Source organism: Tasmannia lanceolata, unplaced genomic scaffold (genome assembly GCF_043159265.1).
Source record: "Tasmannia lanceolata isolate RefF3 unplaced genomic scaffold, GAP_Taslan_0.1 ptg000013l, whole genome shotgun sequence".
Taxonomy (NCBI): Eukaryota; Viridiplantae; Streptophyta; class Magnoliopsida; order Canellales; family Winteraceae; genus Tasmannia; species Tasmannia lanceolata.
Genome location: NW_027518690.1, coordinates 40,071,266 through 40,098,232, shown reverse-complemented (window position 1 = coordinate 40,098,232; position 26,967 = coordinate 40,071,266). Strand labels below are relative to the sequence as shown.

General features: G+C 41.5%; 1 protein-coding gene and 1 pseudogene across 5 annotated transcripts in view; one reads left to right on the top strand and one right to left on the bottom strand.

The window, feature by feature from the left end:
• Nucleotides 1-24,435, top strand: part of LOC143891452 (17.2 kDa class II heat shock protein-like) — a 51,154-nt gene extending 26,719 nt beyond the window's left edge. For 3 of the 5 annotated variants that reach the window (XM_077396028.1, XM_077396025.1, XM_077396027.1), the window contains exons 3-6: nucleotides 22,750-22,878; nucleotides 23,036-23,142; nucleotides 23,717-23,795; nucleotides 23,887-24,435. In XM_077396028.1, the coding sequence (XP_077252143.1) occupies nucleotides 23,769-23,795; nucleotides 23,887-24,231 (372 nt within the window). In that variant the 5' untranslated portion in view covers nucleotides 22,750-22,878; nucleotides 23,036-23,142; nucleotides 23,717-23,768 and the 3' untranslated portion in view covers nucleotides 24,232-24,435. Of the gene's footprint in view, nucleotides 1-10,378; nucleotides 10,562-22,749; nucleotides 22,879-23,035; nucleotides 23,154-23,716; nucleotides 23,796-23,886 lie in introns of those variants that run through there. The other 2 variants (XM_077396029.1, XM_077396026.1) reach the window with 2 other exon arrangements.
• Nucleotides 1,060-1,539, bottom strand: LOC143891242 (amino acid transporter AVT1H pseudogene; annotated as a pseudogene).
• Nucleotides 24,436-26,967: the final 2,532 nt, after the last annotated feature.

Below are 26,967 nucleotides of genomic sequence, written 5' to 3'. Positions count from 1 at the left end.
AGATTAGCATGGTTGGAATTGACCGATTTGAAGAATTGGTCGGTTTGGATGCCAAATGAGGCAATTGGAGGTGCCAAATGTCTGAATTTGATGGGGATTGAAAAACATTTGAGAGGTGATAAAGAGGAGTTTATAGCAAAAATATATGGTGCAGACTACCATCTCTCTATTGAATCTGACAACAAACTATAGTGGAAATGACTCAATCAAAGTTCAAGATATTTTGGAATATAAAATATTTCTGGAAGGAAATTAAGGAGCTAATGCATGATCTCTCTCCATCCACAACTCACAATTTATCTGGAACCAAACTGTACAGCTGATGCTTTGGCGAAAAAGGGATTTTTTTTTGAAAGGTCTAACAAGGTATGTTTTACTCAAGAGAAAAAGCAATACTACCGACATAGGGATATTTCCAGAACAGGAGAGGTGATAGATTCACATTACCCAATCTGAGGACCATAGTTTTCCTATAATAAGATTTTGGTTATTGTTTAGTGTGGAACTGTTTTATATTATCCTTGAGCATCGTCTTGTTGAGTTTCTCAAGTTTAGTGCATCGCCCTTTTGAGTATTAATAAAGTTTTTGGGTCTGTCCAGGGCCAAGTGCACAATTTTATAATAGGCAGTCATCTTATATAAGAGGAAACATAACAGGGAGACTTCAATAATTCAACAAGTAAATTTATACTTATATTATATATAAAGCGAAAGCCCCCTTACTGAAAATGAAATAAGTAAGAGTAAATAACTGCCCCTTGCAAAAACCCTTTACTATTTGTGATTTTTGAGCAAATACTTAAATTTTAGTCTCTAAGTTAGTAGCATGGATGTTAGTGGTAATAGAAGTTCCGCATTCAATAAAACTTAAGCACACATTTCATATATAAAAGACCAATTCATTTTGAACATACATAAAATATAATAATCTCTAACACCCATCATGTTCCAAGATATCTTTTTGTGCATCTTATATGCACTGAAACTTCACTCCATATATTTGTACTAGTTCCTCTTATTTAGGATATAAGAATAAAGAAAAACCTCAACTCATCTGTCTCACTCTCCAGGTGAGTGACCTCTTTGTACACTTTGTATGAGTGACTTCAAAGATGAAATAGTTTCTACCACCCCAAACAAAAATCCAATTGCTATGAGGATTGCATTGAGTATTAAAGTAGGCCTTGAAATTTGAGACCAACAGATCTTCATGTAGAAAGCACAAAGAAGAATGATAGAAATGCTGATACAAGTAGTCGAACCAGTGAGGCCTAGAACATGTTGGAAGTAAGGGATTGTGAGAGCTAAACTTAAGATCCCTACTAGTACCAGGGATCCAAATGTAGCCCTAATGATCATCTTCATCCTGAAACTCATAAAAAGAGGGAGTTTGTGCTCCAGTTGAATGACGATCGGAATAAACTCCAACGCATATTTTGTCAACGGCGTGAGCGCAGTTGCCCAGAGTATGATCTTTGTAACAAGGAGATAGCAAGGTATGCTGAAAGTGATCTGAGAGCTCACTTTAGTGCCAAACATCTTGTCTCATAAGTGCGTCATCTCCCTTTTAAATACACTTGCAGCCCCAGTCAATTAGACAAATTGTAAGAAGAATTGGTGAAGGGAGTTGATTGAGGATGACCGTAAATTTGCCAAGTCTCAATCCAAGTTGCGGAGCGTGTGTAGAGGAGAACAATGTGTGAATTTGTCGAGATGGAGTTGAGGCCGTTAGTAATAACATTGAGGATAATGGCTCTCATGGGAGGGCTAACAGTACCTTTGTTCACTCTGTCCTTAAGATGACTGTAATTCTTATAGGTAAAAAATAAAATGCTCCATTGATTTTTTTTTTTTTCTGTTTTCATGGGATTAAAACCGGAGCTACTTATCAAATGGCTGCAAGGAAGTTCATTGAAAGAATCTCAAAGTACCAACTTATCAACCAGTGCTACTAATCAAAGGGCTGCAATGAAGCAAAATTGCATTCGCCACACAATAGATTACTTATTGTTACAAGGTGGTGCCATTCGGTCTCAAGAACGTCGGAGCTACTTATCAAAGGGCTGCAACTACTCTCCTTTTTTCTCTAAGCCACAGACTAGGCAATGCAACTAAAACAACAAACACTATTAGAAGGTGATTAGTGGAGAGATGAGGCCATGGTAATTCAAGGTATGTGCCTTTTAACACTCTAGATAAATTGTCACTCAATGAGATGATGTAGGCAACAAGGCATATGAAAGTCTTCATGTACACGTAGGTAGAAGCAATGAGTCTTCCCTTCATTCCAAAAGCATGTTGTCTAATGTCTTAGAAGTTTCTGGAATTGGCATTCTCTGGGCGGCATTTCCCATGACATGTGAGGTATATGCACAAGCTATTCCAAGCCCTACAAGGAGGAAAGCATAAGCTCATCTTCCATTCGCCATGTTGAGGACAGGGTGAACAATGGAGAAATCAAAGGAGAATTTTATTTTTGCCCTTCAGAATTCCAGTCATGTTGAGGACAGAGTGAACAAAGGTACTGTTAGCCCTCCTATGGTGACCATTATCCTCAATGTCATTACTAACGGCCTCAACTCCTTCTCCACAGTTGCATACATTGTTCTCCATCCACGGTCTACAACTTGGATCGAGACTTGGCAACTTTCTGATCATCCTCAATCAACTACTCCTTGCACTAATTCTTCTTACAATTTGTTTAATGGACTGGGGTTGTAGGTGTATTTATAAGGGAGATGGTGCACATATGAGACAATATGTTTGGCACTAAAGTGAGCTCTCATATCACTCTCAACATGCCTCGCCATCTCCTTGTTACAAAGTTTGCACTCTGGGAAACTGCGCTCATGCCGTTGACAAAATATGGGTTAGAGTTTGTCCCGATTGCCATTCAAATGGAGCACTACATCCCTCTTTCCACGAGTTCCAGGATGAAGATGATCATTAGGGCTACATTTGGATCCCTGGTACTAATAGAGATATTAAGTTTAGCTCTCGCAATCCCTTACTTCCAACATATTCTAGGCCTCACTGGTTTGATTGTTTGTATCAGCATTTCTATTAGTCTTGTGCTTTTTACATGAAGATCTATTGGTCTCAAATTTCAAGACCTACTTTAGTACTCAATGCAATCCTCATAGCGATTGAGTTTTTGTTTAGGGTGGTAGGAACTATTCTATCTTCGAAGTCACTCACATGAAGCGAACAAAGAGATCACTCATCTGGAGAGTTAAACAGATGAGTTGTGATTTTTCTTTGTTCTCATATTCTAAATAAGAGGAACTAGTATAAATAATGAAGTGAAGTTTCATTGCATATAAGATGTATAAAGAGATCTTGGAACATGACGGGTGGTAGAGATCATTACATTTTATGTATGTTCAAAATGAATTGGTCATTTGTATATGAAATAGTTGCTTAAGTTTTATTGCATGTGAAACTTTGATTACCACTAACATCCATGTTACAAACTTGGTGACTAACATTTAAGTAATTGCTCAAAAATTGTGAATAGTAAAGGATTTTTGCAAGGAGCAGTTATTTACTCTTCTTGTTTTTATTTTCAGTAAGGGAGGCTTTCGCTTTAAATGTAATATAAGTATAAATTTACTTGTTGAATTATTGAAATCTCCTTGCGATGTTTCCTCTTATGTAATTGTGAAGTATGCAGCTATGACTACCATCTCTCTATTGAATCTAACAACAAACTATAGTGGAACTAACTCAATCAAAGTTCAAGTTATTTTGGAATATAAAATATTTCTGGAAAGAAATTAAGGAGCTGATGCATGATCTCTCTCCATCCACAACTCATATTTATCTGGAACCAAACTATACGGCTGATGCTTTGGCGAACAAGGTATTTTTTTTTTTGAAAGGTCCAACAAGGGATGTTTTACTCAAGAGAAAAAGCAATGCTACAGACACGGATATTTCCATAACAGGAGGAGCAAACAGATGTGATAGGCTCACGTTACCCAATCCGAGGATGATAGTTTTCCTATAATAAGATTTTGATTATTGTTTAGTGTGGAACTGTTTTATATTATTCTTGAGTATCGTCTTGATGACTTTCTCAAGACTAATTTATCGCCCTTTTGAGTATTAATAAAATTTTCGAGTCTGTCCCAGGGGCCAAGTGCACAATTTTATAATAGGCAGCTGTTGGATGAGTGTGCACCATATATTTTTGTTATAAACTTGAGATTGTTACAAATTGAGAAAAAAGACTTAACATCCTCTATTAAGAGTAGATTCTACACTCCCATTTGTGATGCTGACTTAACATCCTCTATTAAGAGTAGATTCTACCCTCCCATTAGTGATGCTGATGGGACACATGACATTCTATGGGATACCCTCTATACTGTCGTAATTCCCATTAATGAACGTAGCTCCACCGTGATCTCATGAACTTAGCTCCTTGATCAAGAAGGCATCATTTAGGGTCCTTGTAACAAGGATTTAAATGTAGGTTTCGGTGGGAATTTTGGCCGAAATCATGTTGATAAAAATTTTGGATTTTTTTAAACTCCCATGGAAATGCATAAAATTTTAGTGGTAATTTTTAAAATTTAGGTGGGAATCTTTAACATTTTGGTGGGAATTTTGTAAATAGGGGTGAAAAACAAAATTTCGATTGAAATTTTGGAATTTCGGGTAAATTTTGGCGAAATCCTGTATTTTTCCGATTCAATGTAATTTCGGTTTCGGTCTAAACCGACACTGAAATATTTCGGCAGGAATTTGAAATTTAAAACTATGCCATGTGAAATTAAGCTTAATCATTGATGTTTGTAAGTGTCGATCTTAAAAATAGATGCTTGTTCTGTATGGGATCAAGACAACAGGTGTCACACCATACTGTTCCACAAGATCAACGATCCTGATTACAATTTTGTCTTTCATGTGGGACCCAAGGTTGGTCATTAGGATCCAATCCTTAGTCAAGATTTTGTTTTTTTTTTTCATTTTTAATTATACTGAAATATGAATTTAGCTTTAATATTGTTAGGGTCAAGATCCATCCACCAATAAGTGCACAACACGTGGCACTGACCTAATCTCAAAGTTTGAATTCTCCAAATAGCAATCGAGGATAGGAAGGTCATTTCACACCTCCCCCTCGAGTGACGGTATTAGAAATCCTATTCAAACAGGATATTGTGTTAGCGCCAACTTTCCAGTTACCCATATAAAGATGGAAATCGATTCCATAGGGAAGCCACCTAATGGGAAAGTCTCCAAGGAAGGCCAGTTTCCTAAGCTACCTAGGACTCCAACTCTATAAAAGGACCCCATGCTCGAGGTAAGTATATAAGCTCACAAAATTCTATTGCTACTTTGCTCCTTCGTTACTCGGATTTCTCTGTTGAGCGTCGGAGGGTCTTCTCAAAGTCCAGAACTCCGAGGCCTCTAAGGGTTTGTTCATTGAGCACAGAACGTGCAACCGTAGAATCCCCAACATCATCCTTCAGCGCGATGAGATTTTGGCACCAACAGATTGGCGTCGTTGGTGTCCTCTGCAGAAAGTCTTTCTTAAAAGAAACCCTACACCGAGCAACGTAATGACTAGAAGGAGCAACCAAACCCGTCCAGGGTCCCCTCCTGCGAGTTCCCCTCCAAGGAGTGATCCCCACGATCCACCGTCACTCATAGGAGCTTCACATCTAGATAATTAGCCTTGCAACGCAACGCGCCAACGTTCGGCCAGTTGGCCTAGCAGGCCAAGTCGCCTACTTGGCCGGGATGTTTAAAACTTTCATCGACAACAACACCAGAGCTGCCGTTGGGCCAATAAACGACGTGCCAGCCATACAAACTGAGCTGGAGCATAGTTAACAAAGCTCTATTTTAAACGGAGTTTTTTTCGTTTTATTGGTGTGCCATTTAATACTCGTTTAAAACTTTTACGATGAAAAAAAACTTCGTTTTTCTCAGACAAACATGTTAAACACGTTTAAAATGCGTTTTAAACCATTTTGTTAGCCAACTTTCCAATTTTACCCCTACCATATTTTGTAAATGACCAAATTTTATACTCATTTTCTTGTGTTTCCGTTTTTTTGAGTATTTTTTTTGAACCGGTACTATATTAAACTCGAATTTTTGCCATCCTGTTTGTTTGCCGAATCACATTTTGGTAACTATGGGCTGGAGCACCCTGACTAGGAATCGAAGGAGCCTCCATTAGCAGGGAAGTCACTCCTCGGCCTCTGCGTCCATTCCCGGCCAACTTGTTAAGCAAAGCCACCTCGCGGAGCCCGATACTTCCATTGCTGATCTCCGACGTAAGATCCAAGAGATGAACAGGAAATCAGCGAGAAGAATATAGAGAAAGGCCTGTTGGACGAGTGGGAGGCCGATGGCGAGCCGCCATTCACCCCAGAAATGTTAGCCGAGCAAACTCCTCCAACCTTCAAGATGCTTCAGCTTGATTCGTATGACAATACTACTGGCCTGCTCGAGCATCTACCAAGCAGTTTGCCCCACACTACTCTAGCCACACTGCAATGAATAAGGGGATGATCCGTTGTTTCACCCGCCTTAATACACAAGGCACAATGGCCAATGATAAGCATCTTTCTTTTACGAAGGAAGTTGACTGTTTGAATCCTATCCCTAAGGCCGGCCCACCCAAACGTACAGACTCGACTCTCATGGGGGAGCCTGGATTGACCACACTATAGCAAAAACTAAACAACTGGAGAGCAAATCTAAAAATAAGAAATATCTCAAATAATGTATTTCAGCCAAGTACGGCCCAGATAAGCATGTAACAGACTCTAAATTAATATGTGACCCTCTTTAATTTGCAGCTTTAGCAAAATTCAAAAATTTATTAGCAAAATTCAAAACCATGGAGGGTTTTGGGCTTTATTAAGCCACCTAATAACATTCATAGAATCTCCTTCTACAATTACATTAACCACCCTGTCTCTGCTTAGCAACTTCAATCCTTGATGAGCCGCTTTCACTTCCACTTCCATTGCATCAGCAATACCAATAGGGCCAGCAAAGGACCACACCACCTGGGGAGAATTTCTTAAAAAATCGACAATGTCTGCCAGGCCCAGGTTGCCAAAGCTAGAGCCATCAAAATTAAATTTCACAAAATCCGACGCCGAAGAGGACCACTCCTGGGATATTTTGATTCTTTAGTCGCCAAACCACAAATAATTCTCCATTCTTCCCAATGATCATAAGCTGAGACAAATTTGAAAGAAGGTAGGATCCGTACCTACGAGATCGTAAGGGCAAGAACTCTAATGAATAAAAAATCCGGGTTGCGAGGGATCCCTTTAAATACTCTAGCGTTCCTTTCTTTCCATAGCACCCAGATAGTGGCTAGGAAAGACACATTCCAAAGGATTTTGCCTTTTTTCTTCCGTGGGACTAAAGTCCAAATTCATAATAGATCCACCAACTTTTTAGGGAAAACACATGGCATGCCGAATCTACCAAGCAGTTTGCCCCACACTACTCTAGCCACACTGCAATGAATAAGGAGATGATCTGTTGTCTCACCCGCCTTAATACATAAGGCACAATGGTCAATGATAAGCATCTTTCTTTTACGAAGGAAGTTGACTGTTTGAATCCCATCCCTAAGGTCGGCCCACCCAAAGGTACAGACTCGACTCTCGAGGGGGAGCCTGGATTGACCACACTATAGCAAAAACTAAACAACTGGAGAGCAAATCTAAAAATAAGAAATATCTCAAATAATTTATTTCAGCCAAGTGCGGCCCAGATAAGCACGTAACATACTCTAAATTAATATGTGACCCTCTTTAATTTGTAGCTTTAGCAAAATTCAAAATTCAAAATTCAAAATTCAAAATTCAAAATTCAATACCATGGAGGGTTTTGGGCTTTATTAAGCCACCTAATAACATTCATAGAATCTCTCCTCCTACAATTACATTAACCACCCGGTCTCTGGTTAGAAACTTCAATCCTTGATGAGCCGCTTTCACTTCCACTTCCATTGCATCGGCAATACCAATAGGGCCAGCAAAGGACACCACCTAGGGAGAATTTCTTAAAAAATCGACAATGTCTGCCAGGCTTGGGTTGCCAAAGCTAGAGCCATCAAAATTAAATTTCACAAAATCCAGCGCCGAACTCCTGGGATATTTTGATCATTTTAGTCGCCGAATTCTTCCCAAAGATCATAGGCTGAGACAAATCTGAAAGAAGGTAGGATCCTTACCTACGAGATCGTAAGGGCAAGAACTCTAATGAATAAAAAATCCGGGTTGCGAGGGATCCCTTTAAAAACTCTAGCGTTCCTTTCTTTCCATAGCACCCAGATAGTAGCTAGGAAAGACACATTCCAAAGGATTTTGCCTTTTTTCTTCCGTGGAACTAAAGTCTAACTTCAGAATAGATCCACCTACTTTTTAAGGAAAACCCATGGCATGCCGAATCTACCAAGCAGTTTGCCCCACACTACTCTAGCCACACTGCAATGAATAAGGAGATGATTGTTTCACCCCCCTTAATACATAAGGCACAATGGTCAATGATAAGCATCTTTCTATTACGAAGGAAGTTGACTGTTTGAATCCTATCCCTAAGGTCGGCCCACCCAAAGGTACAGACTCAACTCTCGAGCAAGAGCCTGGATTGACCACACTATAGCAAAAACTAAACAACTCGGAAGGTTAGGACCATCCTAAAGAAATGGTTTTTGGGGCACAACCTATTTACGTTGAGGCCCAACAAATAAACGGTTTATCGAGTGGTCCTTACCATACTTTTTAAAAATCATGTGTTTGCACAGCCGCCCATCATATAATTTCTCCACTAAAGCATATAAATCTAGGTAAATGATATATGCATAACCATATTTTGATATTTTCACAGACCATCTTGTATTTTAGTATTTAAAGATCTACGAAAAGGTCATTACACTACCCAAAAAGCTCGGGATAGTTGGGTTTGTGCAAATACTCTTATTTCAAAGAAAATAATCCCTAGCAAGAGCCTGTGGGGCTGCTCTCACGGGCAACAGTCTAGGCGGGAAATGCCTCATGTGATGGTCCCTACCAAATATCTCGTATCAAAATAGACCGTGCTAATAACGTTTCCCTAAGGCTCCGTTCACTTGTTTTCTCGAGAATGGAAAAGAAAAGGTTTCCCGAGAAACTGACGTGGCAAAAGGAAAAGGAATCCCGAGAAACTGTGCAGGAAAAGGTTTCCCGCTATAGACACCTCATTTTGATCGGGCCCTAAAACCCTAAATTCGGATAAAATCCTGAAATTTCTCAAGCCCTGAAACAATTGTTGAAGCCTTTATGGAGTTTGGATAGTCCTTAAACTCTCATCGATAATACTGTGGATCAATTTTCCTTGGTTTTGTTCTTCGTTCCCTTGAGATTTGTGAAAATTACCAAAAGGCCCTTCAATTTTAATATTAGCACCCTGCTATTTGAGCCATGAATTGTTGGTACTGATACCTTTTTCTTCCCCTGTGTTTAGAATTACAGAATGAGTAGGTCCCAAGTCAGTTTCGAGGAAAAATTAGTAGGATCGACCCAAGCCGCTCCACAATCCTTGATTTAAATTTAAAAATAATAGAAATGCAAAGGGGGAGTGAAACATCTTATCAAGGGGTGCCCTTATAAATGTCAAAAATCAAATTCTTTTGCTTATTTTCTTACCCCCCATTTTCACCTGAGACACTCCTCTAAGGTTAAAATCAGCAAGAAATACACTGAAGAGGGTTACCTTGTGAAAAGGAGGGGGGGGGGGGGTAGAATTTAATTAAAAAGCCAAAAGAGGGGCGGATTAGCCCGTCTAACTCACGGCCTGATCCGCGCGCTCATCAATTTTGGTGCGCCCATAAAAACTGGTAGTGCCAATATCAACCCTTAGAAACGCCTATAAATAGCAGCGGAGAGGTTTTTTTTCGATCATTCGCTCATTTTCCCCGAACCTTTGAGTAAGGGGTGTTCATTCTTCGGTTAAAACCAAACAAACCGATCGAACCAATTTAATTCGGTTTTTTTTGTTCGGTTAAATTGTTTTTCGGTTCGGTTTCAGTTTGAATTATTATCAATTTCGGTTTCGGTTTAGGTGTCGGTTTCGTTAAAAAAATTCGGTTTCAACCGAAAAATTCGGTTTTTTTTTACTTGGGAGAGCCACCAGTAGGATAAAAAGACTAAAAGATTAGTCATTAGTCTCATGTGTGGGGGGGGGGGGGGAGGGGGGTGTCCTGATTAAAAAATAGTCGAATAGATAAAAGGGTAAATCACTAAATCGAATAATCGATACAAACTTCCATTTCACCCATTTCTCTCGTTTTCTTCGTTTTTCTAGGGTTTTAACATTTTGGGGTTTTTTTCTCTACAGAGAGAGAAGTAGAGAAGTGAGAACTTAGAGGGGTTTTTTCCTCATCCATCCGAATCATCCGACCGATTCCGATGGGATCTCCGCCGTGACGGCCATCACTCCGAGACTTCGGAGGTTTTTTTCCTCTTCGACGGCCATCACTTCTGCGGATTTCGAGCTTTGACAGCGGATTTCCACTTCGAAGATCAGAGATTCGAAGGTATGTTGTAAGTTTTCCCTTTTTTTATTCTTGGCAGAGCATGAGATACCTGCACTTCCTTGTTTTTTTTTTCGTATTAAAGACTCAAAGAGAACAAGGGTTACTATTCGGCTTAAACCGAAAAAACCGAAAAACCGAATTACCAAATCGGTTTCGGTTGAACAGTAAATCGGTTCGGTTTCGGTTTGAAAATTCAAATAACCGAAAAATTCAATTTGCTCACTTCGGTTTATTCTGTTCGGTTTTAACCGAATGCTCACCCTGCCTTCGAGAGAGCGAGGAGAGAAAAAAAAACCGAAACCCTAACTCATTCTTCTTCTCTTTCGATCAATTCCAATCGATTTTTCTGACCGAAACTTCATTATTTCCGGCGAATTTGAGCTCTGATCGACCTTGATCGTTAGTTTCCCCTGAAAAACCTTGCTTGAAACCCTAAATTTAGGCTATCTTTCTTCAGACCTAAGTCTAAACCCTAACATTTTCCTTGCCGATTCCTTTTCTTTGATTTTCTTCTGTGAAAACTGGTCTTCTTCTCCGATTCTTCTCTGGTGAGCATGGATCTATATTTTCTAATCAAAATCCGGCATATCTCACCTCTCCGACGAACTTAAACACTAAGAAAAGAAGCGATTTGATCTGTGCTTTGAAGATCTGAAGTTGGACGGAGTAATAAGGTAGAAAAGACAAGAAGAAGAAGAAGTTCGAGGATTTGGTAGAATAGCAGCAAAGATCATCTCGAGGATTTGGTAGAATAGCAGCAAAGATCATCTCTGAGATTTGATTTTCATTTGAAAGTTCCTTTTCAGGTAAGAAATTTTATTATAAATTTTGTATAATGCTTCAAACTTTATTTTTCATAGAGTTTTATGTGAATGAGTTTTGGATTTGTGTGCATTTACTGGATTTCATGAATGATTTTGTAGATTTGTTTGTTGTTATAGAGAATAATATTTTAGATCTGTTTGTTTTTCAAAGAATTTTATAAATAAAGCTTCAAACTTCTATATTTCCAAAGAATTTCATGAGTAAAGCTCTTGATCTGTTTGTTTTTTCGAAGAATTTTAAAAATAAAGCTTCGGACTTCTATATTTCCAAAGAATTTCACGAGTAAAGATCTTGATCTGTTTGTTTTTCAAAGAATTTTATAAATAAAGCTTCGGACTTCTATATTTCCAAACAATTTCCAGGTCATTCGAATAAAAGGGTTCCCCGAGATGATACGTGCATGACTGAGTCTGATTCCTCAGAGATCACCACAAAACATCATGGGTAAAAGTCCCGATCTAAGTCAAGACAGGCGGGTCATGTACCTCGGGTTGATCACACGAGAGAACAACGACCGAGGTGCCGAAGCACAAAAGGTACGACCAAAAAACCAATGCCCCGGGAGGCTCGGTAGGATGTCTACCTTCTCCAAATTCTCGAACGATAGGTACACTCGAAAACCGACGCCCGAGGAGGCTCGGTAGAGTGCCTACCTTCTTCGAATTCTCCAACGTTAGGTACACTTGAAAACTGATGCCCCGGGAGGCTCGGTAGAGTGTTTACCTTCTCCGAATGCTCCATCGATAGGTAAACTCGAAAACCAAAGCCCTAAAGAGGATCGGTAGAGAATCTACCTCCCCCCCAACAAACAAGGATTCAAAAATGGCATCAAGAAAAGAACACAAGCCAAAACACCCTTTATTGATAGATAGAACATTACATCAGAGTTCTCAAAAAAGACCTAAAAAGAAAACAAGAGGACCCGGCCCTCAAAAGTCCTCCACAATACAAAAAGAAAACAAGAGGGCACGGTCCTCAAACATCCTTCTCCACATTTTCCTTCCCGTTGGGCTCGGCCACTGGATCTTTCATAGGAAGCCCATTCACTTCCACTCCAGAAAAATCACCCATGGACTCCTCATCATTCGGGTCAGTAGTGGAGTCCTCATCTTCAAGAAACTCGGTACCGGGGGGGGGGGGGGGGGACTGCTAACTTCTTGATCGAAAAGTTGGGATCTAGATTCTTAACCTGGGTTCGACACTCAATGAAACCCTCCGCCTTATAATCCAAAACATAAAGGGCCATGCCTGTCTGATACTCCCCGGATTTCTTAAAACCCTCAATCGCCTCGGATGAGCCTCGGTCAATTTCTTCTCGAGGTTAGCCGCCTCCTCCTTCGCAAGCTCCTCCTTGGCCCTTTGAAGCTCGGCTTGGGCATCAGAGTGAAGTTTGCGCAAGTTCGCCAGAGATTCCTCGAAGACCTTTTTGTCCTCTACCCGCCTCTCCTCCCAAGTCTTCATTTCTTAGCTGCCTCGGCTACAAACACAAAGCAGAAGACTAAAGTTATGCTCCCATAGGGAAAAGAATGATCGAAAGCACCAAGTAGCGACTTACCCTCTTCGCCAGGAGAACCATTTTGCAACATAGGGCCGGGGATGAAAACGTGTCCAGCTCAGTCAGACCCCTCGGTAGGATGCTGGTCATGGTCATCTCCACGGCCACTCTCGGATTGTTCAGCGCCGTGTCCTCAACCCCGACCTTCCAACCGGGATCGAAATATGCCCCCTGAGGAATAGCACGGTCACTCGGAAGAGTTATCTTCCTGTAGAGGGACTTGGTCCTCTCGCAGCTAAAGGCTGAAGCTGGCACCTCAGAGCTCCGAATCCCCCATTGACTTGCCCTTTTTACTAGGGCTCTCCTTTGTCAAATCTATCGGCCACTTGCCTTTGACGACCTCCAGAGATTGGGACACGGTCGCAACCTCCTTAGCTTTTGACGGCCGGGACCGTGCCCTTTGCCGCCTTATCAGCTTACCGCTTTGCGGCCCTCACTTGCTTTTCCCGAGCAACTTTGTCGGCCTTCAACCTTATAGCCTCCTGCATTGCTGAGGCAGGAATAACTGCACACGAATCTTGTGCTGCCATCTCTGCACCACCAAAACGCATCAGTAGTCAAAATATAATACAATAAGAAGAATGAACACAAAAAGTAAAATGCGGGGAAGAAAGTCACCAGTTTGGTGACACCGACCCTCACTTCATCATTCTCCGCCTTTTCTTCCTCTTCTTCCTCCCCATCATCCTTAATTTCCTCCTCTGAGTCTAACACCATGTTACTCTGATCAAACTCAACCAACCTTTGTTCGGACTTGAATTCCCGAACATTGAACCTCACTTTCCCTACCTCTACCCCTACCCACAACATCGTTAAACACCAACACGTCGAGCATCCCTAGAGATGGTTTTAGTCCCATCCTCTTGTCGTAAGTCTTCCTCCAATCGAAGGGAAGCCTCCAACCGGTCGACTGAGGGGGCCTAACAAAAAAAAATATATCTTCCATCGTTTGATGGAAGAGGGAGAGCCGGTAGCGATCATCAATGTCCGCCATTGGCTTACTTCCACCCAACAGTTTCATTGACGGATGTTAAAACACTTCCGAATGACATCTAAGGACATTGGGCCCTTCACCATTTTATTGTTGGCCACGTAAGCCAAGAGGCTCCTCCACCCGTTCGGATAAACTTGGGACGGGGCCAAACCAAAGAAATCTAGAAAGTCTGTCATAATCGGTGAAAGGGGAAACCGTCTCTCCCCTTTCACCGGTGAAAGGGGAAATCTAGAAATACTGGCCTCTATGACCTCCCAGTAAAAAGCCGTCTCTCCCTCCGCATCACTACAACTGGCACGTTCATCAGAGGTAGGGAGACAAATATGATAATCCTTTGGAATGTGGAACTTCTCCCGAATATATCTAATGTCCGAAGGTTTAAGGACACCTATCGAGTCCATTGCCTCCTCAGGCCGAAAAGTCACTCCGTGAGGCAACGAAGGCTCGTGGAGGTCAGCCGACTCCTGAGCAAGCCGCCTAGCTTGGGCGCTCATCGGTGCAGACCTTGAAGCGCTCTTATCCATCACCAAGGCCGCGACCACTGGTGCATCACTCGGCATCGACTCTGCCGCCCCAGAAGGTTCGATTGGAGGCACAGGCTCTACCACCTTTTTAGGGCGTGCCAATATCTTTTTCTGAGGGGGCCTTACTCTTTTCTCGATGGGGGCGGCATCATCATTCTTTTTGGCTTTAACTTTACGCCTCTTCATTGTCGGTTGCACTAGTTGTACCGGAGTGCTCTCAACCTCCTCCGATTGGATGTTCGGAGAAGCAGAGGACTCTGCCATGCCAATAGGTTCGAATGACGTATTTTGTGAATCGGTGCCCTCTGACATAATGATTTTAAACGAATAAAATAAAACACAAAGTCGAGGTGAGAAACAGACCGGAGTAATTAGGGCAAATTGCCTGAGATATCACCGGAGAAGACGAACCAGTGCCAGAAACCTCGCCGAGAACCGAGAAATAAAAACTCCAATAAAAAAGCTTAAACCCTCTCGGAATCTTAGTGAAAGTTGCCTAAAGATTCAAGAAACCAAAGGATAAGGGGAGAGAACCAGAGAAATCAGTCGGAGAAGAACGTTACTTGCCGGAAAACTCGCAATATTCCACCGGAGCAGAAAAAAGTAAAAAAAAAAACGAGAAATTGAGGGGTTTTATAGAAGCACTTGGGCGGGAAACCAAAGGGTCACATCCCTTTGGCAGAATCTGCCGTGTGGCACCTTCTCACACGTGCCCATTTAATGAGGCAATCAACACGCCGTTTCACCATCATGACCCATTGCCGCCAAGCGTCGTTACACGAGGATCGAAGCATCACAACTTTTCAACACTTCTGCGGGTCATACGTCACACGACACTCAGTGACGGGACATGTTCAGAAGAAGTTTACTACGGTATTGAGTATCATCACAAAACACCTGACGAGGCATGACCACATTGATAGTCCGGTACCGAAGGATGAAACTCCTTCCTTGCTGTTCCAGTTCAAACAATCAAACTCTCCATATGGAGTGCCTCAATACCGAAGATTACGCCCTTACGAGGATATGCTTCATTACTAATGTTCCCGACATAGTATAAATATTGAAATCTTAAAGATTGCTGTCACATCGTTTGGGAGCTACCATACGAAAAATGAAGAAAACACAATACAAACACGAAGTACAAAAGAAAGTCTACTTTTATTCACATTGAAGAGGTTCTTACAAAAGTGGGCTTCGAGGCCAATTACAAGGGACAAAAAAACTACCAAAATACATAAGGTTCTACCGAGCTACAAAAGATTACCTAGTAACCTAAAACTACTGATCCGCCAGACTAAGCTTCCCGACCCATCATGCCACGGCACCCAATAGGCACAATTTTCTTTGCTCCGGAAGAAAGCTTGATCATGGTGGTGCCGTTATCAGGATTAAGGCTGATCACTTAGCCGGGTCTTCTCCTGGATCCTCTTCGCGGTCCTCGTCCGGATCTTCTGGAGGGTCTTCTTCAGGTTCTTCCTCGGGATCTCCTACCCCCTGACCTCCTTCGAGAGTCTCTACATTCGGATCCTCGATGTCGGCCATGAGCTCTTGGAGCTGGTTCTTAGTGCTTTTCTCCTCTTCCAGCTCCTCCAGCCTCTTGCAACCGGGCACCCGTTTTTCCCAGCCGATCAAGCTCGTTTGCCACCCCGTGTCCCTTGATCTTGTAGTGCTTCAATGACCTCTTAAAGTTCACCACGAAACCGTGAACTTTGTCGAAGGGAAGACACGAGTCTGCCTCCGGGACGCCTTTGTCGGATTCGGAAGAAACCGGAGGTTCTGTGTTTTCTCCTTCTTGGGTTTCTTCTCTTTTCTGGTCACCGGAGAACCAACAACAGGGGCGGTGGCCGCCGGAGTGATGGATCCTTCCATCACATCCTTTCCCCTCTCTGACCTCCGTGTCCTCTTCGCCACCGGTTGCACGACATGATCATGATCTTCATCACTCCCCCCGACGGCGAGTTCACCTCGACCACCGGAATTGATGTCGCCGGTTGTTTACCTGACATATTGCATAGAGAAATGAAAAAGAAAAAGAAAAAGAAAGAGACGAAGAAACGAGAAGACCCTGAGAGAGCCCCTTTCCCCCCTTTAATAGGGAAATGGGGAGTGGGAAAATTAGGCGAGACATTTAATAGTCCCGCCGCTTTTCAAAAAAGTAATTGTGGAAAATTCGAAGGTCACTTCGGAAATCACGTGTCATGATGAATTATCCCCTCGGAAAACGTTGTTTCAATTTTCGAAACATACTCTCCCCAAACGATGCGACCTTTCAACTTCTTCTTTCAAAATTTATTCTCCCGCCGAGATGTTACTTACACCTCCCTCATAGCTTGACGTTACATCAGGGTCGATACCGAACAACCTCAGAAGACATTGCTACTTTCTCGACCCGTACAACGACACAAGGAAGTAGGGGGGCAGTATGTTGGGGTAAAATCGGTTTATACGGTACCAACCCTAAAGCTATCTCGAAACCTTAAAAACCTCCTGAAGGTTCAACGGGCGAATGTACAATCCGTACCGACACATCCCAACCCTTCCCACAAGTTCCACATCTCGCGCCACGTCAACTCTCCAAACAGTCAGTACCGACTAACGGAAAACATCAGACACGATCGCGGAAATGCCGCCCTCCGGCGACCTTTTCGGACAACCGTTACGTTAAGCACGCCCTGTGTGAATTCAAAATATCCCGTCAAAACACGTTACACGGCATCCCCGCCCAGGACATTCGGAGATTATGCTCCCACAACCGTAACTGCCATCCGTTACGCTAAAGCACGCCCTGTGAGAATTCAAAACATCCTGCCAGAACACGTTGTGTGCCATCCCCGCCCACGTCATCCGGAGGTCACGCTCCCACGACTGTAACCCCCATCGGTTACAACCCTTTGTGGGCAAGAATCAAGCGCATGACGCGCGACTCAGACATCATGTGTCTAGTCCCCTATAAACGGATGCCTACACACTCAAGTAAGGATCCAACCATTATGTCTTGCTAGTAACTTGTCTTGGCCCTCTCATTTATTCTTCGCCCCTTATCTGTGAGCCTATCTCTGACTTGAGTGTTGTAGAAGTGGCCGTCTGGAGCCACAACTCCGGGCCCACTAACACTTTTTCTGTGAGCGCAGGATCACAGGCTCAACCAGGCTAGTTCGTGTGGTCGGATTTCGGGTGTCATCAATTAGGGTTTGTAGAGATTAGGTTTTACAACACAGTGGCGGTGAATATAGGCATACTTTAGGTTTTATACCCCAGATTGATGATAGATTCTGCATTTTCTTTCTTTGTTTACTTTGTTGGAGGTCTCATAATCTTGTTGGAAATTGATTGTCTGTACTTAATTGCCCTCGAAAGCTTAGTATTGTTCACAAAATCTTGTAATTTTGTTCTAAGTGTAGCTTGATTTATGGGCTTTGTGATAAATCTCTCACCGGAGATACTCATTGACATTTGAAATGATTTGTTTTCCACTCTTCTTTGAATTTTCTTAACAACTCAACTCAACTCAACTCAACTAAGCCTTTGAATTTTCGTAAGTATTTTTTTTAAATTTTTTTGGGAGCAAGCAAGAACTACACAAACGAAGGATGGAAAGTCCCCGGAAAAAAAATCAGGAGCAGTGACACTAAGAATCCGGGGGAGTAGCTTCACACACGCACACACAAAAACATCATAAATGGCAACCTGTGTCTAACCTTTAAAACTAGACTTGACACTTCAAAAGCTTTTAGCCGATCCACATTAGTATTGCCTTATTCATGAATATGAGAGAATTTGCACTCCATAACTGCCACACATCAAAAGTCTCTTTGAACAGGTGTTTAAATCAATGTTACTAGGGTTGCTATCCCTATTGTCACACAATATGGGTCCCATGACCCTTAAGCGGTACGTTCAATACCCGGATCGCTAAAAATGACGACCTCGTCATCCCAGAATATGACAAACTCGCATATCTAGCTATGCAAGAGAGAATACTTCGGTGGACAAGGGAAAGACAGCTCCACACTAGCTTATTAGTTTGATCATATTTATTTTAGAACATGATCATTGTTTTCTTCTTCCTTTCTTTTAGGGTTGCGTATGCAATATGTGATGACACTTTGCCTAGTAATATTTTGACATCTTCAAATTTTACACGTTTTGGTTTGGAACTAGAACTTTCTATTTGAAACTTTACCCCCCGTTTTGCTCTGTTTAGCTACGGAACGTGGACTTTGTGTCTTGACTCTTGATTCATCTCTTCCGACTCTCTACGGGTAATAATGAGATAAGTTCTGATATTAGGTGACAAATATTTGAACCTGGAGAACCTTTGAAGTGAACCTCCAAGGTACGTTATATCGTATTACTTCAGTGTTCGATACCAAAACCGATTGTGAGCCTTCATGTTTGTAACTTGAGTATCTGTTCTGAATATTTGAAGCCGTGTTATGATCATTGATAACTTATTCAGGTCTTGCATGCTTAGTTGTTGTATGTATTGGAACTTTGTAAATCCCTTTTTGTGTCTATTGTCACTCCGTGAACCTCGTACCTATTAGGTACCTTAGTTCATTGAAGCTCCTTATGGAAACCTTATGGAACACTGTGTCTATTAGCACACTTCCCAAGAGAAAACACAAAAAGGAAAACCTGAGAAGAAACCCTCTTCTTTCTCTTTCTCTCTCCACGAGGTAGCCGACACTTCTCTTGCCCTTTTGCCACACCGCACAAGAGAAATACGTCTCCTTTTATACTTAAGTCTTCCAGAAACCTAAACCAAGTTGATTTCCTATTTTGGTTTTCTTCCCATACAAGTCATGGAAACAAGGCAAGTATCCCAACAATCTCCACCTTGGCTTCTTTCCCACAACCACCTGAAGATTTTCCTTTGATGTTGCCGCCGATCCGCTAGCGCTGCAAAGCACCATTGGGCCTTCTGAAGTACCAGCTACACACCTCTCGAATCATCCGGGTTCTTAATCCTCCCTAGTGGAACAACGACCAATGCACATGTGTAGCTGTCAACCGGTTGACTCACAGGTACCATTGGGCCTTAGAGGAGTATCTCGATCCATCCTCCCCATCGTCTGCAGCTTGGAAACCTGTCTTTGCACCAATTGACGGGTGCACACGCTTCCACTTCGTTTCTAACTAACCATCAAGATCTTAGGAGCATTAATCACTGTGTCCCCAACTAGACGATATAATCCGCCACACCTCTCCTTTCATCAGAACCATACAGTCGCGTGTGATTTTCATGGCCCCACTTACAGGTGAATACTTGCAACTCCTAAAGTCCAACCGGCCAACCGACTCTAGATTCTTCCATATCTTTGGTACATTCGCCACACCACGCAAAGTATGAACCACTCCATCGAACGCTTTGATTTTCACCTTTCTAAATCCCGTGATGTCACATGTATACCCGTCACCTTAAGCACACTGTACATCAGGCCCTTGTCTCTTGGAAAGTATCAAAATATCCCCTCTTAGAGCATATATGAACAGAGCACCCTGAATCTAAAATCCATTTATCATTAAGAGAAGTGTGATTGCCTATGGAGACTGTGAGAACGTCTCCAACCTTTTTACTCTGCTCATCCGTTACAGCCACTACTGTATTCGTAGCACTATTGTCCAACTGGTCTGCTCGCTTTGAACAATCCTACATGATGTGCCCTTGTTCCTTGCAACGATAGCATTGCATGACTTTCGTAGACCTTCCTTTATGATTCCCACCATGAACAAGCGGCCGATGCTCTTGACTCCCATCAATAACATGTTTCTTCCGCATCTCATTCAAGAAGGGCAAATGTATCCTTACTGTACAATAAATTCGTCACCAAGTTGTCATACGAATCAGGAAGAGAAGTTATAAGCAAAAGAGCCTTGTCTTCTTCCTTCAACTTTTCATCAACCTTCTGGACTTGATACACAAGCCCATTGAGCACTGTAATGTTTTTCTGAAGATTCCTGCCTTCGTGCATCTTCAGCCCGTTCAACTATCGCTTCAAATACAATCAATTGGCCAAGCTTTTTGACATTTAAAGCTTTTCCAACTTCTCTCGTAATTTAGGCACTTCATCTTTTTCCATAACGTTAAACGTAAAGTCATCCGCCAGACATGGTCGAATCGTGGTGACCGCCTTTGACAATCCTTGTTGAAATAGGATGTTCTTCACCCAAAGTTGCCACAGGGTGAAACTGCCCTTTCTGTCAAACTAGTTAGAACTTGATTTTACCGCCATTTCAGCTTACTCCATATTTCTCGATGTAGCGCTCCACCTTGAACAAGAATCTTTCTTGGACAATCTTTCTACCCTTTGACAATCATTGTAAATGCGATCTAATCTCAACAGCCACGATCACTCCACCCGGCCTCGATGATCGCTCCAACGACAACTTTAATGCACTTGTTGAGAAAATCTGCCGGGCTAATCCGATCTGATAGTACACAAATTAAAGGGAAAGTACAGGTAAACACAAACCACACGATGAACACCGAGATTTACGTGGTTCGACCAATCCTACATCCATGGGTGAGAAATACGATCTTCCACTATGAGAAAATAATATACTAGGATTACAATGGATTAAACCAAAATGCACAAACCTGCAACCCTTTCCTTGTCCTCTCACCCGAGATCTTACAAGAGAGTAACCAGAGAAAAAATCCCAAAAAGGATAGCCTGAGAGGAACCTGAGAAGGAACCCGAGAAGAAACCTTCCTCTCTTATCTCTTTCTCTCCCTTTCTCTTCCATTCTCTTTCTCTCAAGAGGTAACCGACACACCTCTTGCCCTCTTGCCGCACCGCACAAGAGAAACACTTTTCCTTTTATACTTAGGTCTTCCACAAACCTAAACCGAGTCTATTTCCTATTTTGGTTTTCTTCCCATGCAATTCATGGAAACAAGGCAACTTTTCCAGCAGCCAACAACTCAAAGTTCAAGGAAACAGATTCTCAGCTCTTGGGAATCTAGAGGACGAACCTCCCATGGTGAAGAAGGAGCCCACAAAATGGAAGAGTCCCTTTTCCGTTCGGAAATCAACCTCCATCCCCCTCCCTCCCCCAATTCCACACCGACACTGAAGAGGCTTATGTTAAAAATTTCAATGGAAAAAAGGGAAACACCCTTCCTTCCTTCGTCTAACCTCACCAACAAGTGTGCTAACTCCTCTCCGTTGATGTTAGCGGGTCACCTCACAAGGAGCAGTTAGAGAGTTTGATCTTTTGTGTCCTTGGTGTTCCAAATTTGGGGTCCTGTTCTTTCTTTTCTCTCATCATATTTGGTTATTGCATCATAGGGTAATCTTAGTTTAGGTCTATGTCTCTATCTCCTTAAGATATTGCTCCAAGGATTGGGCCGTGATCATTTATCTCTGAATGTTTATCTCTTATTAAATATAGCGGCAGGGGTCTGCCATCTCTTATTAAATACAGCGGCAGGGGTCTGCCTAACCCCAGCTTACCCATAAAAAAAAAGGAGTCCATAATCCCAACAAGTGTCCTGAATTCCAACAATTAGGATTAGAACCCAAATTCCAGTAGTTATACTCCTGTCCCCAACAACTGTCCGGAATCTCAACACTGTCATCAGACCCCGAATTCCAATAGTTGTACTCTGGTCCCCAACAAGTGTTATCAGAGCCCGAATTTCAGTAGTTATACTCTGGTTTGCAACAGATGGCCGGAGTCTGAACAAGTGGTATCAGAGCCTGAATTTCAGCAGGCTAATTTATTAAAAATTTAGATACACATATTATTGTTGTGAATTATATAACCATTCATCATTATAATATATGACTTCTGATTGACTTTTTTGTGTGTCAATATTATAGAAAAGTAAAATTGTTTTCTCTATCTCTAAGCTTTTAGGTAAGACTTTTTTGTGTGTCAATATTATAGAAAAGTAAAATTGTTTTCTCTATCTCTAAGCTTTTAGGTAAGTAAAATATTTTTTTCTTTCTCTAATATTTGGATGTGTTTCTTGATCATGATTCTTCTACTACAAGTATTTTCTTTCAGATCATGGTTTTCAAATATAGTGTTTTTTTCTCTCTTTTCTCTCATCTTATTTCCAATTTCAATTCATAGAGATTCTTGTCAGGGGATTTCTTCAATTCTATATTCTTTCCAAATTCGAGTCCAAGTTTCTTAATTTCTCCAAAATTTCCAACCCTAAAAGCCCGTGCTTTTATCTATTTTTATCTCCTTTATTGATGGTGTTTATTGATGGTTTTGTTTCAAATATCACTTGTTTTTTACTGATTTTTATCGACAAAATTTAAATCTTCAGCTGAAAACTGTAACGGGGACATGGAAGTACAATGTCAAGTGCATTCTCAACCAACCAACTGGAAGGAGATCCTGAATACGAGAGAAGATATCAACGGCTCAGTCACAGACAGAGACAAAAATTAGAAAAGTAAAGATTGTCTCTTTACAATAGCTCTGGATATTGAGATCTTATTAGTAGACATAGTATAATCCTGATTGTAGGGATATAATCCTTCTTGTTTTGGTATGTTGAATTTATTATTCTTTATTATAATTGACATGATAATGATAATTTTGTGTTTAAGGGAATACACCAAAGATTCTCATCTCAGCGAAGTAAATCGAAGAAAGCTCACTGAAGAGCTGAGCGTGGATTCTAGTGAGGTCAACTTCTGGTTCAAAAACAGGCGAAGTAAAGATCTCGTAGGATACTTTTTTATCGTTTTTCTTTTACTGTAAATGGTGATAGAGATTATTTGGATATTCCTTCGACTGGCCATCCTGCTTGGTAATTTTATCTTGAATAAACCCCTTGGGATTGGCCATCATCATAGACTAGTCATTGTGCTGTTATTGAGGTGAGCTAAGGATAGCAACCCTAGCCAAGGATAAAATAAAATCCTTATGAAGAATTTGGCTAATGATGCAACCCTAGCCAAATTCTGCTCGGTTTTGCATCCCTTGTTTGGTACTCACTCTACCGTAAAACTTCTCCTATTAGCTTGCCATGTTGAGAATTGTATTAAAAACAAATAGGTGAAAAGAGTAGTTGATTCCATAATTTTCTTCCATTCTTGTTAGGATCTTTGGAATTTGAATCCGGGTAAATTAATTTTCTAGGAATTACGATAAAAGTAGAGATAAAATCTTTCTTTCTACCTACCATCACACAAATTACCTTAACACCCTCAGCTTTTAAGCTTTTATTGTTGTTTTTTTCAATTAAAAGAAAATTGAGACCTTTCCTTTTATTTTCTTTTTTAAAGAGAGAAGAAGAAATTAAAGAAACGGCGTACCGAGGCTAAAAGATTGCAGAATATGACCCCTGACACTTCTTCATACACTGTAAGTACCATAAATGCCCCAACTTTTTGCACATTGCATCATTTGTGATTTGATTATGAGTTTTTTTTTTTTTTTTGGGCGTGGGGGGCAGAGTTCTGGATCGGAAAGTACTGTGGAAGGAAGGATTCGCCAGCCAGAGGAAGCTGCATTCTTTTTGTTACTGGACATGCCGAGGCTTAAACCCAATGACATCAAGATGCATGTTGACAACACGAACAATGTGCTGGTCATAAGTGGCAAGCTGAGCGAGGTGGAAGAGGAGAAGGAAAAGGAGAAGGTGAGGGAGAAGGAGAAGGTGGGTGCTAAACAACTCGTGCGGAAGTTCGAGTTACCTGATAATGCGGATAAGAGTGCGCTACAGGCTATCCTTCGGAATGTGGTCCTCAGGGTTATCGTGCCTCCATTAAAGGCCATGATCATCAAGTTCAAGATGTGATGAATGAAATGCAGATATGGAACAACTCTGCTATTGTTTGCCTGTTTGTTTTGCGCTTTTTTTTTTATTTTTTTATAGGATTTTGTGCTCTCCATCTGCGGGTAGCAGATGAATGTTACTGCTATTTCCAATAAAAAGTGATTATCTGTTTTGTATTGAGAAATGTTGTCAAATTCAAATATATCTATTTCAATCTTGTGGCAATTTCCTCTTCAGATCACATCAAGATGCACAGAGCCCTGTTTTTGACATTATTCTATTATTATTGTATGGTTTTGGTCTTTAAATGGTTGTTATCTAGGCCGTTCTTACGGGTTGGGATAGCTTACACAAAGGTGACGGAGCTCCTGATCACAACCATTCATTTAGTAAGCGCGCACCCATGTGTGCACCATGGCCAACCTCATTTTTAAAGTTCCAGAGTTATAATCGTGGTTAGCCTTATTAGATGAACAAAAGAAACTACAATAAATCCCACTTTTCGAGGTTGTGGCTCATCAATGATTGGCCTCATGGGCATGATTTTAAGCAAGGAAAGGGAGTCACCATAGTGTTTACCCAGCGCGGTCGGTGCGAGCTCTGTGTGGTCTGTGATGAATGGGCGAGTGTGCCAATTGAAACGCCCTTACCCAAGGACGTTTTCATCAAACTGATTTAATATGCCTAATTGGCGGTTATGGGGAATCATTAAGGGCAGTGCAGTCAATTCACGAGGGTGTAACTATCAATTTCCTTTTTGATACGGCTAGTTATATTATTACTCTTTCTTCTCTCTTTTTAGGAGAAATTGCCGATGGAGGACATCAAAATACGAGAATTTCCAACTGGGGACACACTTTTGAAAATTGTTAAATAGGGTGATAACTCCCTTTTGAGAGTTTCATAACCCCATTTAGAGGGTTGATAACCCCCTTTTAGAGACTTGATAACCCTCATTTCATCCCTCTTTAACAATCATTCAGAAGTGTGACCCCCGTTGGCAATTCTCACATTTTGATGTCCCCCATTAGCAATTTTTCCCTTTTTTTTTTCTTCTAGCATAGATGGGCTTTGAAGTGATTGAGCTCGGTATAAAACAAACTCATTGTGTTTGGAAAGTTGACTTATTTCCCACCATGTGATTGGTGGAAGGGAAAAATAGAAACATTCCTTTCTTATGTGCTAGGAATACCCAAGTGTTAAAAAAGGAGGAATGTGCATTTCTCCTCTTGGGTGGACGCTACCACAAGTGGGCATGAAAACGAGAAATCGGAGAGAGAAGGAAGAGGGAAAAAGAGGAGAGAGAAAGAGTTTCTTCTCGGTCTCTTCTCGTGGGTTTTCTTCTCAGGGTTCTCTCTCGGGTTACTCTCGGTGTACGGTCTTGGTTGGGAAGCAAGGGAAATGGTTGCGAGTTCATGGATTTTGTTTTAGTCCATTGTAATCATTGTTCATTGTTTTTCTCATAGTAGAAGATTGTGTTCTCACCCTTGGATGTAGGCCTTTGTGCCGAACCACGTGACTCTCGGCGTTCATCTTGTAGTTTCCTTCTCGTTTTATTTATCTGTTAATTTGTGCACGGTCGGATTAGATTTGCATGACGGATTTTCTCAATAAGTGGTATCAGAGCTATGGTTGGAGAAATCGTCGGGAACCGTGTAAGGTGATTGTGGTTGTTTTTGTTGGATGGTGGTTAGAGCGATCATTAGTGGTAGAGAGATTTTCCGAAAGATTCTTATTAGGGTGGAGCGCTACATTGAGAAGTGCAAAGTAATCTGTGATGGGGGTAAAATTGAGTTCTACCCAATTCAAAATCAACAGATTTGACGGAAAGGGTAGTTTCACACTATGGCGGATGAGGGTGAAGAGCATCCTAATTCAATAGGGCCTAGGTAAGGCATTGAGGGGAAATGATGGAAAGGTGGAGAAGATAACGAATGCCAAGTGGGAAGACATGGAGTCGAAGGTGGTCAACACAATTATAAAAAATATGTTGATAACATTATGTTTAACGTGGTCTATGTCTGGCAGACAATGCTATTTTTAACGTTATATATGGAAGAAGATTAAGCGCCTAAATTAAGGGAGAAGTTGGAAAAGCTTTACATGTCAAAAAGACTTGGCCAACTGATTGTATCTGAGATGGCAATTGTATGGGCTGAAGATGCAAGAAGGCAGAGATATTCGGGAACACATGACTGTGTTCAATAGCCTTGTGGATCAGCCCCACATGGTTGATGAAAATTTGAGCTTTTAGATTTGTATAACAGCCCGGTGAAGACTTTATTGTATTATAAGGATACAATGAAGTTAGAGGGAGTCATGACGCCGCTCTTATCGAATGGGATGCAAAAGAAATATGTTCTTAATGGGAGTCTAGAGCATGGACTGGTTGTTCATGGTGGAAATCAAAGAGGAAGGTTGTCTGACAGGGGATCAGTAAAATGTAAGTCAAGATCCAATGTCAGCGGAAAGGACGTGGAATGCTATCGTTGCAAGTAATATGGCAACATCAATGCATGATTGTCAGAAGCAAGCTGGCATGTCGGACAATGGTGCTACGAATATGGTGGTGCCGTAACGGATGAGCAGAGAGAAACGATTGGAGATGTTCTCACACTCTCCACAAGTAATTAGACTTTTCCTCATGATAAGTGGATTTTAGATTCATGGTGCTCTGTTCATGTAGCTCCAGGAGGTAATCCACTAGTAGTCCTTGTGACACGGCCCCCCACAACAGAGGGAACCAAGGTAGTGAGT